This window comes from Aquila chrysaetos, chromosome Z, assembly GCF_900496995.4.
Source record: "Aquila chrysaetos chrysaetos chromosome Z, bAquChr1.4, whole genome shotgun sequence".
NCBI lineage: Eukaryota > Metazoa > Chordata > Aves > Accipitriformes > Accipitridae > Aquila > Aquila chrysaetos.
Window position 1 is genome coordinate 72,151,236 of NC_044030.1, and position 20,456 is coordinate 72,171,691.

The 20,456-nt window shown below is 42.1% G+C and overlaps 1 protein-coding gene and 1 non-coding gene across 2 annotated transcripts; both read left to right on the forward strand.

Moving 5' to 3' along the window:
- Positions 1-13,681: 13,681 nt before the first annotated feature.
- RPL37 (ribosomal protein L37) lies at positions 13,682-16,692 on the forward strand. The gene is made up of 4 exons (XM_030005393.2): positions 13,682-13,796; positions 14,581-14,716; positions 14,996-15,080; positions 16,455-16,692. The coding sequence occupies exons 1-4, from the start codon at positions 13,794-13,796 to the stop codon at positions 16,522-16,524; spliced, it is 294 nt and encodes a 97-aa protein (XP_029861253.1). The 5' UTR covers positions 13,682-13,793; the 3' UTR covers positions 16,525-16,692.
- Positions 16,271-16,353, forward strand: LOC115337528. The gene has a single exon (XR_003922180.1). It is a non-coding gene; the product is annotated as a small nucleolar RNA SNORD72 (small nucleolar RNA).
- Positions 16,693-20,456: the final 3,764 nt, after the last annotated feature.

Below are 20,456 nucleotides of genomic sequence, written 5' to 3' on the forward strand. Positions count from 1 at the left end.
TGACAGGCATTTCTACAGTAACATAATTTATAATAAAAGGCCAGATTGAGTGACCTTCCCAATTACTTCCTCTGACTGCAGGGTAGTGAGGGACAGAGTGTAACTTACAGAGAAGATGGGGCTGATTTTCCCTTACTGTTAGTGAAAATGGCAACAATCTACTAACCATTTTGCAGTTAGAAATGTGTTTTATCACAGCAACCTTAAGTTCTTGCTAAACATTTCTACCGTCTATTCAGAAATAAACTGTCTTTAGGCTTAAAAATGAAGTTTTAGGGGGAGTAAAAGAGGAGTAGTTTGAGAGACACAAAGGGTTAGCCATGAGGCAAGGCATTTCTTGTCTTGCACCAAATGATAATTCTAGCACAAGAATCATTAATGCAATGCTTCACTTGATGGGCTAACGATATCTTGCCTGGTCTGGAGACAGCATGAAATGGTATTGTCTGTATTTTACTTCACACTAGGGTCATCCAGAATATAATTATATCAGTGATATTTCCCTGTAGACTTCCAGCCTTTTATAGGATCGATGCTAAGGTTACTCAATAGTTTACTAAGCTTTAAATAGTTTTGTGTCTTCATTGTCCAAGTTCATTATGTATTACGGCCCTAAAGACAGCCTGTGCTCCGTGACTGCTGCAAATGCCAAGGATCCAGTGACAACTGAGTGAAGAAAAGAGCATCTTGTCATTATGGTTTTAAATTGTGAAATTGACTTGGAGAGTTTTTGGATTTGTTTGCATTTGCTAATGCCATCTCACTTTTTTTTTTTTTTAAAGTGTTTTAATTGCCTGTTTTGCTTTTAATGTATTTGTCACATTTCAAGGATTAATGACAATGCCTTGGGATGTAGCTCTATGAATTATGTCAAATAGCATGAATGCTGTGCTAACTGTAATGCAAATGATTCTCTCTCAGGGGACCTCGTAGAAGGATATTGCCTTAGATACTGGAATCCATATGCTGCAGAAACTACGCCAAACAAACAAGGGCTGTGAGAGTTCTGGTTTGAATGAACTGGGTCGGAAGAGAAGAGCTCATGCTATTATAATTCAAAATTCAGAGCGCTTTAGTAGTACATAGGTAATAAATCAGACTTGTCTAGAGCATAGACATTTCAGCCTGTGTGTACACAAAGGTCATCACTGGGCAAACAAATAATTGCTGTTCTTTTGAGTTAGGTTCTGATCTTAGGGCATAAGACATGGTGAACAAATTTAGCAGCTTGAAACTGCTCAAAATGGTGAGTTACTATTCTGTTTTTTTCCACATCTTTCCCTGCTTTCACTTCCAATCTTCACCATGTGTTCCTTCTGCACATCTGGTGCTGGCTTTGGCACACTTCAGTCCTCTCTGTAAGCCAGTTTAATTTATTATGACAGAAAATAAATCCAGCAGAAAAATCCAGCAAAAAAATCTGGGTGGTTTTGTGCTATTTTAATGAGTTAGATCATCTCCCAGGAAGGTCTGGGGGGCAACAGACCCAGGGAGAGGGTAAAAACGTACAGCCACAGAGGAGAGTGAGGGAAGAAAAGAAGCGGGAAGTATGACATTTCTGTCATTACTGAAACTTACCTCATTGAGACATCACACTTTCATGCTGAAAAAATTGCTAAGGTTTAAACCATCAGTCTTTGGAAATGACTGCAATCAAAGTACGGATAGTAAATATGAGTGAGATATTCAATGGCCTTCAGCACTGAGGGTTGGGAGCAGACTTAGGTCCACCGTGAGTCCTTCTCAACATGAAAATCATGCCCACAGAGCTCACAGGGGTCAGGGCTTCTGCACAAGCTCTTCTGAGAGCTCACTTGCCAGCTGTGTGCAGAAGCAGAGGTACTGTGTCTACAACAGATCTATACGCTCTTGCATGCCTGCCCAGGAATAGAGAGGCTCGCACATACATAAAATAGGTGTATTTCATGAACCAGAGAGCTGGTCTCAAGATTTTAGCACTTTAAATAAGCTAACACAGAAAGAGTCACATGAAACAGGCTAAAGTGGAAGTATTAGTGCATTTGCGTTAATAGTGATGCAAAACCACACATAGCGTATAAAGGGATGTATCAGAGGTTAAATCACACTGAGGATTGCAGAGCCTGTTGCAAGCAATTGATCCTCAGAGCCAGACAAGGTCAATTTTTCACAAGTATCCAATTATTTCAGTTTTTGTTGATTTTTTTTCTTGTATTCCTCTATATTGTTTAACTATGAATTTAATTCTTACAGTTTAATAAACTCATAAGCAGTTTTATATGACTGTCTGAGACAGCAGTATCTCAAGTTGGTGATGCAGAAGGTCTTTTTTAGTGTGATGTCTTGATGCTTTTCAAAATATTATCTCTTTCTGATTGTTCTTTGTAGAGTGAATAGAAGGTCAAACATCAGCCATTAGCAACCTTGCCCATGCTTTTATATCTCTGGTTCTTTCTGAGTCAGTGGTGTATGTGCATTATATATTTTAGAATTATTATTGTAACTAGTTGGAAAGCTAAAATGTGGAAACATTTTTGAAGCAGCAAACCTTGAACAAAAATCTTTCATCAAAATCCATCAGTCTCCCTCTGAAAATATCCAAGCATCTTGAAATTAAAACCTAAAAAATGTTTTACAATAAGCAGAACAAAGATTCCTCTCCTATAAAGGAGAGTTAGGGAAGAAAATGAAGGAAGGACTTCAAAGAAACAGATCTTATTAGGATGTCTTCTTGAACTGCAACATTTTTAGGACCATCTGAAATTCATTAAAATTTTGTCAGCTTACTCGAGAAGTCAGTAATTAACCCTAACTGCTACTGTGAAACTTTCTGGAATGAGCTTTTGTAGGTACCTTCCAGCAGAACCACAGTTTAACAAATAAAGCAAGCTTTTTGAAAACTTTCAGAGAGACAGTGGAGATGCAGAGCATTGTGCTATTAGCACAGAAATGACATAGGGTTGACTTTTGCCCTCCCTGATTCTGGGCTGGCTACGCATACAACAACCATCAGACTGCAATAAATGAAAACACATACCAGTAATAACAAAGGGCTGATATAGTCGCAGACATTCACCTGAGCCCCAGAGAAATTTAGGTGTGCTCAATAACATTTGTTACTTCTTCTACAACAAGCATATAAACCCTCCAAATTGGCATGATGTCCTTTTGCAAGTTATTCTGGCTTCTGTCTGTACTCGCAGTTCAGTTCAAAGGAGCAGCACTGAAGCACAGGGTCAAAGTACTCCCTTTATATATATATTTTTTGTGTGTGTGTGTGTGTGTAGGTGAATACATATCTCCTTCTGTGTCAGTATTAATGATGTACTTTGTTATTTCCAGATATAAAACTTTCAGACAATTTCTGCCTATCAAGTCATGCAATTACCGGTATGTACCAATTTTGATTAGTATGGAAAAAGTTGATTTGGAGTTGTCTCTACATAAAACGTAAATTTGAAACATTTTTATCTGGTAGTGGAGACCATATCAATAAATATCTTTGAAAGAATCTGCATTTCTGGAGATGCCATTTGTTCTTTTCTAGCCTATAAACACATCCTGTTCTGTGCTTATTTGGTTGAAAGACCATCATGAGAGTGATTAAAACTATGATGCTTCTAATATGGGTGGAGGATCTGTAGAACAATTAATAGCTAGGAAAAAGTATTCAGCAAACAGCAATGTCCAGACTTCTTAGAGCTAGCAAATGCCTTTGAGATTTTTATAAATGATCAAAAAAAAAGAGATAAATACTGATCATTCCAAGGAGAGAATGTAAAATGTAAGGCTTGTAATAGCAACAGACAATGAAGCCTTCTGTTTTCTCCTTTGTGTGGTCTCATGGCAAGAGAGATATGCACGCACTTCTGCCCATTTATTGGTGACTATATATTGTGTCTTCTGAGGCAGTAATGAAGCCAGGGCAGGGAAATACTGCCACGTAAAAAAAATGTATCGGCCATGAGAAAGGTACCTTGAGAAAGGTTTGTGGTCAGCTTTGACTGAAGTCAATAACAAACTTGTAAAATGGTTGAAAGACTCAGCAGAAAAAGCCAGTTACCAATATTGTTGCTTCGAGGGTTACCACATTTTATTCTGATGTTAAAATACAGTAAGAGAAAATAAGTAGGCTTGGACTTGTCACAGTTTTGCGACCTTTTTACAGTGCAACATTGACTCAGGCATTTTTCCCTTCTCAAGCAGCCACTCTTTAGGAGACATCTCCCCCTAACATATGTTCAAGCACAACTGAAAAACGTTTCTAATTTACAGCAATTAGTTAGCAAGTACTAACTAACATGATAAACCACATCTAAAATTGTAAGTACTGGCACGTTCTCCACCATCTGCATAAGTGCCGGTGAAGCTGAGTTTACCCTGCTTCATCCAAAGGCAGCCTTTCAGAGACAGAAAGGTGCTAAGGTGTAGTTCCAATCAAAATAATGGGAGTGTCGCAGAGGACACTTAACTGGACATTTTGGAAAACCTTTCTGTACATCTGCTGTCTTGGCAGGCAGACCAGTAACAGCATCTCGTTGCGCCCTGCCAGCTGGTGCACAACCTTCCTTTCCAGAAGACTGGCTGTGTTGCGCGTGCTAATCTAATCTAGGTCTTGTGGCCACAGTATCACGACCTCCACGTTGTGATCAAATAAGAAAAAGTTCAAAAAGCTCCATTTCTTTTCCGTGTACTCTTTGCACACACTGATAAGGCCAGGCACAGTTTTGTCCTCTGCTTTTGCTAAAGTGAAATAGTGTAAGATGGAAATCGTACATGGATGTTAGGGGAATTCCCTGATGGAGCCAGTATGCCTCAGTTCCAGTAAATGGAAAGCTGAAAATGCCTGATACAGGAAAAACATATTCCAGAATAAACAGAAGATAACATTTGTAACTGCAGACTTGAGCTGACCTTCATCAGCAAAGCATTTGTACTTAGGGAAGGTTTGCAGCTGGTGAAAATAATAAAATGCAACAGTGATTTTGATGAAGGAAGGCAAACTTACTTCACCTGGGGAAACAGGCTTTATCTTCAATAAATTTAGAACATGCAATTGTCCATTTTGTTCCACTGCAAAGCCTTTTTTTCCTTATAGTTTGTGTCTCACATCCGAATATTAAAGGCAAACTCCAATATTCCATACAGGTTAAAGAGTGCTATGCAAGTGCACATTGTTCTGCTTTAAAGTGAGCTCCTATTTTTATTTCTAGAGAAGGGACAGAGTGACCACAGAAAGCAGTCATTTGTGGTTCATTGTGGGTCAGTGTGGCTCATTATCTGAGCAAGATAAATGTAAATTCTTTATGATGCCTGAAGTGAGATGTGAGATAAAGTAAATAAATAACAAATAACAAATTACGCTTATTTTACTGGTTTTCAGATTAAACATAAGTGCCCCAGTTTTCTCCAATGTCTTCTTCTCTGACCTTCCACTTCACTGTAAACATATGTATTTTTCCCCCTGAATGTTAGATCTAAAGTAAATCTTGAAATGTATGAACAGCAAATATTTGTGAGAAGCAAATACGTGTTTCTGAAAGAAAATCAGACACCTTATATTTACCTAATGCACATTTTGTGCACAGCTTTTTATTTATTCACATACTCAGATACTTTCTAAATGCAACATACATGAAAAATTTGAAAATACACTGTACCATGTACATGCTGTACCAGTGCTTTTAACACTAACAGGTGCCAATCCTGGATGGGCCTTGTAAAACCGAATTACCTGCTTACCTTTGGAGACAGAAACGCTTGTCATGGTTTAACCCCAGCCGGCAACTAAGCCCCACACAATCACTCACTCGCTCCCCCCTGGTGGGATGGGGGAGAGAATCGAAAGGGTAAAAGTAAGAAAACTCGTGGATTGAAATAAAGACAGTTTAATAGGTAAAGCAAAAGCCGTGCATACAAGTAGAGCAAAACAAGGAATTCATTCACCACTTCCCATGGGCAGGCAGGTGTTCAGCCATCTCCAGGACAGCAGGGCTCCATCACACATAACCATTACTTGGGAAGACAAACACCATCACTCCAAACGTCCCCCCTTCCTTCTTCTCCCCCCAGCTGTATATGCTGAGCATGATGTCCTGTGGTCTGGAATACCCCTCTGGTCAGCTGGGGTCAGCTGTCCCGGCTGTGTCCCCTCCCAACTTCTTGTGCACCCCCAGCCTGCTTGCTGGTGGGGTGAGGAGCAGAAAAGGCCTTGACTCTGTGCAAGCACTGCTCAGCAGTAACAAAAATACCTCTGTATTATCAACACTTTTTTTAGCACAAATCCAAAACACAGCCCCATACTAGCTACTATGAAGAAAATTAACTCTATCCCAGCCAAAACCAGCACAGCACCATGAGGCATGCATGTACATTTCTCCAGCTACCCAGAAGTCTTCTGGGAGGAGAACAACATCAAGTCACGTTCTAAGGAATGGTTGGTGAGAAGTAAAATCATTCACATACTTTTACTAAAGATAAAATCATTCACATATGCACTTGAAGCATAGCTGAGTAACACATGGAGGGAATGTGATGGCAGAGATATACCTAGGCAAGCATGTGATTCTACATAAAAAGTGAGAAAATTGAGAGGGTAAGGTAGCCAACTGTTTGAATCTAACTTTAAATTTAAGATAGCTTCCTTTCCTGAGCTTCTGGCAAAGACTTCAACATTTCTGCAGGAAAGTTTTGGGTTTTTTTTTAACCAGTTGAAATTATATTTCTTTTCTAAAGAGTATGCACATGTATCATTCATACCAGAACATTTGGAAGTATAAAAGAATTGACATTGTAAGTCATGTTTAGAGTCGGCTTCCAAGTGTCGCATCCCAAAGTTGGAGTAACTCAGGTTCGTGGATTTCCTTTGTCAGAATTAAGGTGAAATGACACCAGGGGAGTTCAAACAACAATCAACATTTATCCAACCTAGCTAACCTTGCCCAAGTACACATGAACTTATCAATATGAATCTTGCAACATGTCATTAAGCCGCTGTTTGAAAAGACAAGGGAGGCGTAGAAAAAGAAATGGAAAAAGGAACATGAAACTGTGTCAGAAGGAGAGCCCTCCCATTGAGTCACAAGGTTCAGAGCAGACCCCCTTGCTTTCTGGACTCCTTCTCGAAGAAGAGCCCAGGGGCGGCTGGATCCACTCCTAGTCTCAGACTTGGTCAAGGGTTTATGTTTAAAAGGATGAGGTGTAGGGACTGTGGAAAAGAGAGAAGGAAAAGAGGGAGAGAGAGAAAGAGAGAAAGAAAGAAGGAAAGAAAGAGAGAAGAAAAGGGTTTCACCAGTCCTGGGTCCAGCGTTGGTCCAGCCAGTGTAGAAATCCAGTTCCAGAGGGCGCGCACTGAGAACTCGTTCTCCCTTCTTTTATAGTGTGTTAGTTGATGGTCTCAACATGCGCAGTTCCTGTTCCCAGGGTTCTCTGGAATAGGTCGGTGAGCTTTGGGGGGGGTTCATTGCGGAGTTGTCTCTCTTTTCCTGCTGGCATGACCGCTTAAGATAGAAGCACACTCCCATCCTCCGTGGGGCCTCCTCCTCCAGGCGCATATGCTGTGCTCCTTCTCCTGGTCACTTAAGATAAGGAATTGCAGCTTTGGAGAAGCGCGGTCCCACCCTCCGTGGGGCCCTCTCCTCTGGCCACATTGTCCTGTTCACAAAACTCCAGCATTTTTACAGAGACCATTTCCTCCACCAAAGTTCTTTAACAAATGTTTGAGACATTGACTATAATTTGTCAGACCATCACACCAACTTAGCAAATTTCAGCCATAATGTCTGGGCTTAGATTTAGGCTGTGTCTAGCTATGAATCAGACAAGCTTTGATAATCTTTTTAGTAAAAAAAAAAAGGAAAGAAAACATTGCTAGTACTGTGAAGTGTGTACCATCCATGTGTATGTGCCTGCACAGAGAGATAAACACATATATACACATATGACTGGGTGACATTTGCTTTTCTTTTGTTCAATAATAAATCTTTTGGGTTTAATGTGCTTTAGAATAATCCTGAAAATGCAAGTCAGAGACATACATTACCCTGGGGAAGGATGGATGTTTAAAATGCCAACCTGTCAGTGCAAGGCAAGTTTGTAAGGTAGAGGCCATAGCATTTATTTGGCCAACTAACATAATGGGAAAAGCAGACAACATTTGAACGCAGAATTCGCGAAGTTCTGACCTTTTTTCCCAAGCATAAAATTAGTCACATGCATTTGTCTGAGAACATGACACCCAGGAAGATTAGAGATACAGTCTCTTTATACTTAGAGGCCTCTTATAAAATGACAACATCACAAAAGTACGGCTTGGAGGAACCTCAGAAGATCATCCAGCTTACTTGCCTCCCCACTACAAGATCAGCTACACCTAAGCCATTTCAGACAAACATTTGCCCAGTCTCTTCTCAAAAACTCCAGAACCATCTGAAGGAAGATTAAGTCCAGTGCTTTGGAGTCTGCACTGGTACAAAAGTTTTCCTAACGACTAACTAAAATATTTTCTGCTGCAATTTAAGGGGATCATGGTTAGAAGCTGGGCCTTTCCACCTGGAATGCAATGCAGGCTACAATTCCAGAGTGTGATGGCTCAAATACTTTTTATGTATCTCCAGTGAAAATTTTGTTCTAGGCTTGTGTGTCCACACACTTGCACATGAATAACATAACAAAGGTTTAAGACAACAGTATCAAACAAAACAAGATCAATATAGATTGTTTTTTATCAAAATAATACTAACAAGACAAGAATATTTAGTTGTTATACAACTGAAAAGAGAAAAAAATGGCTGTCACCTTGTAAAGGAACTTGTGGCTTTCACCTATGCACCCCTTCTGGTGCTTAGCCCAAATTGCTGCGCAACGACCTCTGCAAACTTCAGGCTAGCCAGTGAAATCCCCTCTGAGATGTACTGCTTTGGTGCAACAATGCACTACAACCCTGTAATGTGTCTAAGTATAAGCATTAAAAAGAAACACAACCTAGGGAAATTTTAAAATTCTGTAAGATGCTGTTGCACTGTGTAACAAGCATGTACCAGGTTTGTAGTTACCTCTGCTGTACAGAGGTATGTTGCCCCTGTTCCCCTAGCAAGATGTAACAACAAAGAAAGATTTTAGTGGGGTTTCTTGTGGGGAAGGACCCAGGAGCCCCCTGACTCCAGCCATCCCAAGGTAAAGGTTAAATGCAGTTGAGGAAGTGAGTGGGAAGCTCTTGCTCCTGCTATGTTTGTGATGGTAGTCATGCTTAAACCATGATCTACCGAGTATTAGTGCCACCCTCCGAGCATTTGTCGGTGAGCTGAAGACTATTATCTGGTCTCTCTGTCCAATGCTAAGGAGCGGTAATAAAAAAATATTGCTCTTCTAATGTAACTTGACCTATATGAGCACTGTTCATGAGCATTGTAGAAGAGATGTTATGTGATCATCAGTACGAACCTATTCATGCCATCATAAATAGAAAGGATGAGTGACTATAAAAATTTCTAATTCAGTATTGAGAAAAACACTCGGAGGCCCTCTTTAGTGTGAGTTTGAATAATTGATTTTTATTATTAAACTCTGGCATTGATTTCAGTGTGCTACATGTGAGGTCACATTTTGTACTGTTTTTTATGGAAAAGAAGAGTGTGAATGCACGGAAAGAGTACATAGTTGTGATAAAGGGGCTCTTCCCTTCCCTTTCAGGACTACCTACAGGAAACAGCAGTACCAAACGCATTTTAGACATAATGTATAAGCTTTGTTATACAAAGAGGTTTGATAATTTTTTGATCATTTCCACTATATTTTAACAAGCAATTTCCTAAGTCAGTGACAGCTGTTTAATTTTCTTCTACCCATTTTCATTGTAAACAAATAGAAATCTTTTTGTATTATAATCATTAGTTTCTTAGCAGAATGCAACAGCCTTTTTCATAAGCATTGCTGTTTGCTCATATTTTCTGTTATTGTCATAGAGATTTAAGAACTGTACAAATAATATTTTTTTCAATTTATTAACCTAATTTACTGTTACTTTTTAAAGAGTTTTTACAGAGTTGTTTAGGAGAAAAGTTTTAGTTGAACTATACTGTCATCTTGTGGTGACCAATGTTTCTGGTTCAAATTCACACACGGAAAGTTTTCTTTTCAAACTGAAGAATCTGGATACAAGTGAAGTGATGTTTCTTGTGGCTGCTTCATAAGGGATACTCAGTGCAGTTTCTTCCCCACTAATTCCAACCAAGGTGTCTACCTCTGCAAATCAAGATGATATCCAGAAACAAAGGCATCCAAACTGACCCTCATGAAAATTTTGCCCTTGAATTCATCAGTTCTCCTGCAGCCTTCCTGAGACATTGTTACCTAGGTCAAAGTGTTCAATATCCAAGAGGATACTGAAAGGCATTCCTTTGATCTAAGAGATCACATTTAGAAATAAAGACTTCAGCTTGTCTGCATCTCCTAAGATAATTGGTATCAAGCACCAACTAGCTTCTGGCATACATCAAGCTTGAATCTTCCGCGTTCCTTATCCCTTGAAGTCACCCCCGCTTGTGCAAAGGGCGTTCCACATGTGCACAAATAAGTGATGCCATATGATGACATTAGACAGAAATTGCTTGGGTATCAGTCTTGCATTTGCCACACACAAGTCCTTTCAAGCAGTGTTCAAGTTTCGTAGAACCAAAACAACTACTCCATTTTTTGGAGCAAATCCCACCATAGTCACATCAGGGACTGTATGGCTGTACTGCACCCTGGCGATGGTGCTACGTAGTAGCATGACACCAAACCTATGCAAAACAAATGCCGCTGAGGGTATTTGGTGCTCATACCCACCTTCCTCTGTATTGCCTAGCCAGCCCTGGTTTTGGTCTCCCTGTCCCTGAGCTGGACTTATCTGTAAGGCTGCTCTGCTTTAGTTGTGGGGAGGGACTGGAAGTGGGTGATTCTCCTCTTCCCCATCAAAGTGCCAGGGCAGAGCAAGGAGGTCAGGAAGGTCTATGGGCCTTGGATAGGATCAACTTGAGGCAGAGGGGCTTGTACCCCAGAGGGATGGAAGAAAAAAAATGGATGGGCATGTCCAGTGTTGCATTTTGCTTCAGCTATTCAATGCCAATGAGATCGGACAGGCTGCAGAACATGGTGTTAGGGGATACAGAAAGGCACCTGCCTCCACGGTATTCAATAAACCCTGATCTAGATGCTTAATAGGATCACAGTGTTTGCTGGCACGACAAAGAGTTTCTCCCATCACTGGACCTGGCTGGACCAAAAGTGCTGTGTGGAAGCTGCGATGGGACACAGGCTGCAGAGACAGACTTCTGTTTCCTACATCGAAAAGACAGTCCTGAAATCCAGATGTGCCACCTTCTAAATCGTTTGGACTACTTCCTATGCATCGAAGCAGAAGGGTGAATTAGCCAGTGCTGAATTTAGGCTGGTACCATTCAGCAGTTGCTAGTGCATGAGTCTGTGGGTTTTGAGCAGGCTGGAGTTCACTATTGGCAGTGAACTCTATCCTCACCCGCGACCTGCATGGGGACTAAGAGCTTCTGGGATTGTACTGGATCAGCCACAGCTCTGCCTATTCTTTACCCTAAAAGTTCCTGAATACTGAAGGCAACTGCATGACGACACCAAAAATCTTTCTTTCCTAACAGGTTTTAAGACATGTAAATGAACAAGATTATTTTTATCCCACAAAAGGACAAGAATAATTCCTCTGGCAGCATATCCTTGCAGGCAGCCAAACCAACATACTTCCTTTGGAGGCTGTTGCCATGGCATCTGTCCAATGTCTTCACAGCATCTTCCAGATTTCTGAGATCTAACGAGAAAGAAAGAGGAAAGGAGGCACTAGTTAAAAGACACAGAGCAAAGTTGCTGGGAGAAAAATGACTCCAGTCCAGCCTGTAGGATGTATTCATACTGTTTGAATTAATTGTTTGGCTTTTTTTTCTGTATGGCATTTCATCCATAGGACACTGAGTTTTCTCTTTTGATTTTTGGCAAGGAAGACAGAATTGCTATAAAAATATTTTCATTAAGTCAGTCAGAGCAAAATTAATTTTACCTAACTTCAGCCATCTATGTGCCTAGCCTAAGGGGGCTGTCTAGGCTTCTGTTAGAATTAATGGAAGGAGAAGGGTTCCTCCCAAGGATGATTTATCCAGCCTACTTTAGACACCTAACTTAAGATGGGATGATTTACCCTTTGGAACCATTTATCTCTCTCCTTTAACTACAGCGGGACCATGGATGGACTAAATGCCTGGATTTTCAGGTGAGGTAAAATGAATATGAGCAAAGACCTCTCTGCCTTAGGTGTTATTTCAATGATAGAAATTGAAAACCAAGATGACCTGGGTGAACAGCCTGGGCCACACCTTTATGTGTCTGGAAACAACGCAGCTAAAGTCAAAATGGCTTTTTGCCCCATCCCTCAACTGTAGCAGAGGTCAAAAGACTCCCAGCACATAAATTAGCACCAAAGGAATTCAGTGAGAGCCTATGCTAGGGAAACAAGTGAGGATAAATTAACATTGAGACAACCGTACAAGGCTGGTTTGTCCAGGAGTGAAAATGCAGCAGTCAGATACAGCTTCACTGCTTTGGGGATTGTGCCATGGGATGATCCCTTTTTCTGGACAATGAGCTCCATGTTACAGGGGTTCAACTGTCCGCACGTTCATTGTGGGAGGGTTCCTCACAGTTTGCTGGCTTCTGGCAGGCCGAGACAGCTGTATTTTGGAATAACTGCATTTTTAGTCTGTAAACCAGAAGCAGAAGGAGTGAAATCTAGCCTGCCAGATAAATACACACTTTTATCAAGAGCTGTTAGACAGGGTTATATAATTCTACAATCAAGGATAAATAAACTGGCTTTATCATCAATTTCTGACTTTGAGACGACAAGGTATTGGTGACAAGATAAACACGAACTTCTCCAATTTCTCTCTGTACGTGCTATCTCCCCCAAATTAACTCTTCTAAGATAAAATTGTGTATAGATTGTGAGTCTACCAAAGACATGTGGTCAGCTGGCATGCCTAGTGAATGCGAATAAAACCCGATTTTGCGTCAAGACGTCCACGCGATGCTTTCAACTGCAGGCAGACTGGCACGTAGTGTGGGAGGCGTGGGAGGCCTGGGAGGGGGGACGGGGACACAGACAAGCAGAGACTGAGTGCAGAAGGGGCTGCCTGTTTTTTAAGTCATCTCCCTTTGAAAGTACATGTTACAGCCAAGAGCACCCTGTCCCAGAGTTTCATTCCCGAAAATCATTTTCCCTGAATGCGTAAGTAGGGCCAGGACTTGACTCCACGGCCTGAAGCAGAGCCGTGGGCACCTCTGAACAGCAGCGCAGGCACTACTGCAGAGAAGCAGCCTTAGAGCTAAAAATGATGTGCCGGCATGGCAGCTTCGTCAGGGACGTTAAGCATTTTCTTTACCAGGCAGAGACACATTCACTGACAAACAACGAACGCTCCACCGCTACTTCCAGGAGCAGCCGGACCACGGCCTAGGAGACACTGCGACTGTCCAGCCACCAGTTTTGGGGCGGTGTCACCGGGGACAACCGACCTTTCAGGGCCGGGGCCCCCGAGGGTCTCACCCGGGGCGCCGGGGCCTTCGGGGACCCGGTCTGTCCCGCCGGGCCCGGCCACCACCCGGAGCGGACTCCCGCGCACAAGCAGGCCGCAGCCGGGCCGCCCGCCGCCGCCGCCGCCGCCGCCGCCGCCGCCGCGCCCCCGGAAGCGCTGGCCGCGCCGTAGCGGAAGCGGGGCGGGGCTCGGCCTCTTTGGTGCTGGCGGCCGCGAAAGATGGTGAGCGCCGGGGCGCGGGCGTCGGGTGTCGGGGGTTATCGGCCGCCATCTGCCGCCATCCGCCGCCGCGCCGGGCCCTGCGGGGCCGCGGGCCTCCTCTGGGGCGCGGGGCTGCCCTCTGGCGCGCTCTGCTGCGGCCGGGCTCGGCGGCGGGGCGGCCTCCGCGGGGCCCGGGCCTGAGCCTGAGGGCCTGAGCCTGAGGGCCTGGCGGCGGGCCTGGCGGCGGGCCCGGGCGGGGAGGCCACGGTGGGGGTGCGGGTGCGGGGCCGTGCTGCCGCCCGGGCGCTTCTGGGGTCTGCTTCGGGGTCTGCGCCGTGCTCGCTGCGGGCCGGGCCGGCGCTCGCCCCGTGGCTGAGGCAGCCGTGCGGTAGTGTAGCGAGAGGGGGTTCGGTCGCCGGAGCCTCCTGTGGTGAGTGTGCGGCTGACCTGCTTGCTGCAAATAACCTGTTTTCAGGAAAGAGCGGTTTGCTATTTACCGGTGGTGAGGTGGGGGAGATGAGAAGGGAGCTGGGGATAATCGCCTGGTGGCTTTGTTTTATTTCAGCCCGGGGGGGGGCGGGGGGATAGGGAATGGCGGCGAGAGGCGTAAGGAAATGATTTCTAAAAATGGGAGCTACCTGTAGGCGAAACTGAGTTGGTGTTTCAGAGTTCGGTGTGCCTCTGACGTGTTTATTGGACTTTGTGGATTTGTGCATGTTTTTCTGAGGAGCTTATTCTTCTCTTAGCCGTGACTTGCAAGTGCTAGTGATATTTCTAACGTGCCACGTCTTGAAATGCTTTTCAGACGAAGGGTACGTCGTCATTTGGTAAGCGGCGAAATAAGACGCACACCTTGTGTCGTCGATGTGGGTCCAAGGCGTACCATCTGCAGAAATCCACCTGTGGGAAATGTGGTTACCCTGCTAAGCGTAAGAGAAAGTGTAAGTAACAAAGTTTTAACTGACTGGAGTTCAAAAATCTGTGTTCGTTTGTCTTATTCAGTAGTCTTGACTTTTGGAGGAATACTGTGTCATTTTGCAGCGTTTGGAGCTTTTTTCAAATTAATGCCGATTTAACTAGTTTAGCTAATGGGCAGTATTACTAAAAGGAGATTGACTTTATTTTTTTGCTTCTGTCACATTGAATAATTGTGCTATACAGATGTAACGTACAACTTAATTATTTGGCGCAGATGTGTAACAGTAACTTGTATGTTTTAGATAACTGGAGTGCAAAGGCTAAAAGACGCAACACCACTGGTACTGGTCGCATGAGGCACCTGAAAAAGGTCTACCGTCGATTCAGGTATAACATCTTATTACAAACTAGTGTGGTGTGGAATCCTGCATAGATACCACTTAATTGTAAAATTAATCACTCAAAGTTAACTTTTTTTTTTATTTAGTACAGTCAATGTGGTATGGTCTTTCTTAAAAATATCGTGAAATGAATGATGCTTTCTATAACTGGCTGCATATTCCTTTGAGGATTAAAAAAATCTCACTCACTGTTAACACATAGCGTGTATAACAAGCTCTAATGATTCTGTTACAGCGTAGATAGTACAGAACACAGAGTTTATTGTAATAAAATGCCTACATTTTAAAAGGTGTACTTTGTGTAGTATTGCCTCTATTTGAGAGCCAATTAAATTGCTGGTTGCACTGAAGTGTGGGGTTTTGTAAGAGGCAAGTCTTGAAGTGCATTCCAGTCCCCATTTGCTCACAAAAAAAAAAGTTCAGAACTGGAATAACTTCAGTAGTTGCTCACTTACTTGGATTTCAGTTAGCAGCAAGTAGCTTTAACATCAGATTGTGAGTAAACACATTTCTAAAACTTGTTACAAAGCTTTGAGTTGTACTTATGATGTAATGGTGGGGATGTTGTACTGTTAAAACCCATAAAGAATTTCTTCATATGACCTCCATGTTCTGAAATTGAGCTCTGTAGCTTCTGGCCTAATACACAAGAAGGCTGAATGAAAAACACCAAGTAATTCAAGAGTCTTGTTGGAAAAATGTAGATTGGATTTAATACTGAAAAGTAGGAGTCTTTGAAAGGAGTCTTTGAAGTCCCAGAGCTGGGTGTAGTTGAGGGATCCATTCATCTTTCTGTTTTGGTGAGCACAGTCTTTCCCAGCGGCAGCCAGAAAATAGCTTACAGTGTACAGCTACAGCCTGCTTTCCACTGGGTGTTGCTGAAGTGGAAACGTCATATCCAAAAGCAAGCTTGGGGCTGACTCTTCTTCTGTCATGCCCTTCTTAATCTCTGGTTGGAGGCATAGAGGATTTCTGTAAGAAATTGGCATGCACTTCACCAACATGAAAACTTTTGCTGAGTTGCTTAATAGGAACATAAAGTAAGGCCTGCCTTCAGCAGGTGTGCTTTATCTGCTGCAGTCTTGCAGTGTTTGCTCAGTTACTGAAATCTTTCTATTTGAAGAAATCAAATTTACTTCAGCAGAAGAGAGCGAAAACCATACTGCTTATTTCAAAAACTTGTTAATAACATGTTTATTATTAAAAATGTCTGAACATATGAACTCCGTAGTGATTTCAGTGCATTACTGAGATAAGCTGAAAAAAGCTAGTGAACTTGAATTAAAATATTTCATGTCAGAAAATAACCTGGAGCGGGAATCATACTTTCAAAAAGCAGTAACAATATTTCTGCTTGTAGGAATGGATTCCGTGAGGGAACCACACCGAAGCCCAAGAGAGCAGCCGTTGCAGCCTCCAGTTCATCGTAAAGACTCATCTATTTGTTAAAATAAATGGTCTTATCTAGAAAATCTGTCACCTTTTATACGTGTTTTACTTCAGTGAAATGCAACATTCCTGAAAATACGTGTATTTACACACACCGTTTCTTGATGGTGTGCATTGAAGCGATTCATTAAAAACAATCCTTTAACTGACTTCTCATTTGATAGTACCTCTATCTTGAAAAGGACAGTTATCTCTGCGCTGAAACTAAAAAGAGGCTTGTATGTGCTACTTGGAAGAGCTCTCTGCAAGAGAAATGGAGTATTGGCACTATGGACTTATCCTGCTTGCCTCAGAGTTTCATTGTGCCCTAGCATTGAGAGTCAGAATTTTATCTTAAAGATAGTGACTTGAATAATGGCTGCATGTGCTGTTCTGGGAGGGAATACTTAAAGAGAGATTTCCAGTCTTGGCCATTTTTCCTGGCTCTGGGGCACTGAAAGTCCTGCAAAAGTATTGCTTACTCAGTGGGTCATAGCTGCTTGGGCAAAAAGAAATGCCCAGGTCTGCAGCACGCATGCTGCCAGACATGGAGGGATTGGAGATCTGCATTTGGGACAGAAGTTGCCCAAAGGGTCTGGGGAGATCGGTGTGGAAAGCTGACACGCAAAAATACCTTGATTTAACTATGCTGGGTGTAAACAATAAGTGGTAGGTAGTACGATACAGAAGTAAGTCACCTGGGGGTATGTGCAAATTACGCATTGATGCCTGATTTTGTACCCTGCGTGGTATTGGGCTACTCAGCTGGCTTTCAAACTCAGCTTTAAAAAAGTGATTGTAAGATGCTGTTACCAAAGTTTGGGGAATTGCAGTAATCACTGCAAGGGTTTACAGGATTTTCAGATGCCCTTGAAAAGAAAATACTAAAAAAACAAGAAAATGCTTTAAGCTTCTGAGGCTGTTCTTGCTGTGATTCCTTTGGTTTCATCATGAACTTCCAGAAGCAGCATACTGCTTTGTCAGTACTGAAGGCTCAGCAGTTAACATATCAATTTGTGCAAATCACTGACTGTGCTTTCTTTCATTTTTAAATGAAGTACAGTTAATGCTTTTGGATACTTGAGTGTACCTGCCTGGGCTGTTTCTAAACAAAGAGAAATCTTTCCCTGCTGTTCTCTCAGCATACAGCAAATGGACTGTATTTACTCTGCTTTCAGCTGGTCCTTCTGAGAGAGTCTGAAAGCAAGTGGTGAAGCTGTTAAAATACACTTTGTGTGTACTATATATCCATGTATTCCCAGGGCTCAGGAGTGCATCTGAAATGTGGGGTTTTAGTGATTTACTGGGAAACTTATAGGAGGAAGTAATCACAAATGTATCTTTCTGTTACTCTCTGAGTGAGAATAACCCCTCAAAGCATCTCAAAACAGGTCAGCAAGGCTCTAAGGACTTGTTGAACAACAGTGCAGTTGGACAGTGGTACGGCAAGTATTTTATTTTTGCTATGCAGTCTTATATGATCTTTGTGTAGCGTGGGATTTTTGTTCTCAGCAGCCTGTTAACGCTGACCCGCAAACATGGTGCAATACTGCAAAGGCAAGTGCTTGCTTAGCTATTTGCTGCTGCTGCTACACATTAGCTCCTTAGCATGAATTAAGCTCCTGAAAAATGAGCATTTTTATAAATATGCAACATAACTGAGGTAAAAGTGACTGAAACTTGCAATGGCTTGCAGTAACTTTGAAAACTTACAAACTTCATTTCAGGGGGAATTTTACCTACAGCAGGAATGAACTTTGTGGATGAGAAATTTGACAGCCACTGCATTTTCAACTGTTTTAAACCTCTTGGTGAGGGGCAGGAAATCGGTTAATTTGGGTTTGTGTTAGACCTGTTCAGAAAAGCTCGGGTAGCTCACATGTCAGTCATAGTTGAACGAAAAGCTTTGCTGGGTATGGATTCTGAAGTACTTCAGTTCTTTGTAGTGTTTTCTTAAATGTTGAAAGCTAGACTGCCTCAGTGGTTTTTCAGTATATAATCTTTTGTTGAGATCTTGTTACAAGCATCTTAACTAGAGAGTTATCAGTTAGAATTGAACCTCTGCATAGTGTTCACTGGTAGTTCAGTTCCGCCCCTTTATGTATAGAACTATTGCCATACACAGTCTGTAATATGTTTGATTTTGCATCCTTCAGACTGATACATATGGCACAGTTAGATGGTATAGTCTAAATTACATCAGAAATTACTACATTTCATATTGTTCAGTGTAGCAAGTCTCACTTTTTAGACAAAATTGTATCAGATGGTTTCTCAAAGGCAGGTGCTCAGGTGACTGCGGTGGTGGAAGATTGATCAGCTTCGGTATGTCTAGCTCTAAAAGTGCAACTGCATGCCAGAGCTTAAAAAGAAAAAAGGACCCTTGTCAGCTTGACTTGAGGGTCAGAACTCTTTTTCAGTCTCCAACTTGTAGGCGGGAATTCCGCTTATTGCCATGGAGCAGTATTTCATCTGTGTTGGTTCATACTGAAAGGATGACAAGACCTAACAGAGCTGTTCAATGCATAGCGAGCCATAGTTATCAGGCAACTAACCAATCCCTCAAAGGTAATTTAGACTTCTAGTACAGCTGTATCCTGTAAAGACATATAAATAACAGTACCTGTTTTTTAGATAGGTTGTGTGTGTGAACTGGCAAACCCAATATGGTGGATGAGCTACACCTCCATCAGTGTGAGATTGTTGACTCCACAGCAGGAAGAGCTGGACAAGGTGCTTCACACTTTCGGACTCCCCGCTGTTTCTACCATCGCTAGCATAAAGTGGTGCTAATTTTACTTTACCTATAAATTAAGACTACCTCCACTGTTGCTGTATTGTGAGGGCAGTATAGAGACCAGTCCAGTTACTTTTTCCCCAGTGACACATGGAAACAACACCCACTAGATTATTGTGACCCCTGGAAAGGGGAGGTGGTCCTAACATGTCATGAGATGCTCTAAGAAGAAAATGTTGGGGTCAGAAGGGTGTTAAGTCACTCTTCCTGTTGGATTTACATGAAAAAGGTTCATTTTTTGATTGATGACAATGATTTGAAGACCTCTCTTCAGAGTAAGTTACTCTCCTATACACAGCCATAACTACTACACTAGATTCTTGCACTTCTCTGCTATATTAAAATTTGATTCAGAGCCCTAAACGAGAACCTTTGTGGTCTTGGCCTTATGCTACAAATATGGAGGCTTCTTTACTCAAAATGTCAAATAACTTGATTAAGTGATGCTATTTGTCTTATTGAGAATGTGTATAAACTCCTCCTCAGTGGGGCAGTTGGCATAGGCTACGTCCATAAAAACATGTAGATAAAGCAAGGTAAATTCCACCTTAAATAATTTTTGGGGCTATTTCATGAAGTAAACAGGTTAGTGAATGTGTTAAGGCAGCAGTCCTCAATACAGGTTGTGGGCAAATTGGCAAAAATCTGCAGTTCTTCATGGAAACAAAGTCGTATTTCTTGACTAATGGGGAGATCAAAGTTCTACTGCTTTCTTAGTGGTGTTACCTCCAGGATACCAGCAAACTGGGGACTTTCTGGTAAGGTATTTCATATGTAGATAGTAGAGATGTTGTATTTATGTATAGGGAAAGATGCTAGAGCACAAAGGACAGAATTTTCTAATTGCAGTAAAGGTGGGATAAATAATGCATTTAATCCTGGTTTTTTTTTTTCTTACGGTAAATTTACCTAATGATCTTCTAATGGTGTATATCCAAAATCATAATTAGCTGAACTAAGAACAGATCTTAGTCTATTTTACTGCTACTGTTAACCTGGTATGTAAAGGGACTCGTGTACTGTTGTCATGGTGCAACGTACAGTATGTTGCCTACTGTACCAGTAAATACCAATGCAACTGTTCCAAGCAAACACTGTTGCAGTTGTTGCAATACTGCTCTGAAGCAGAAAAATACT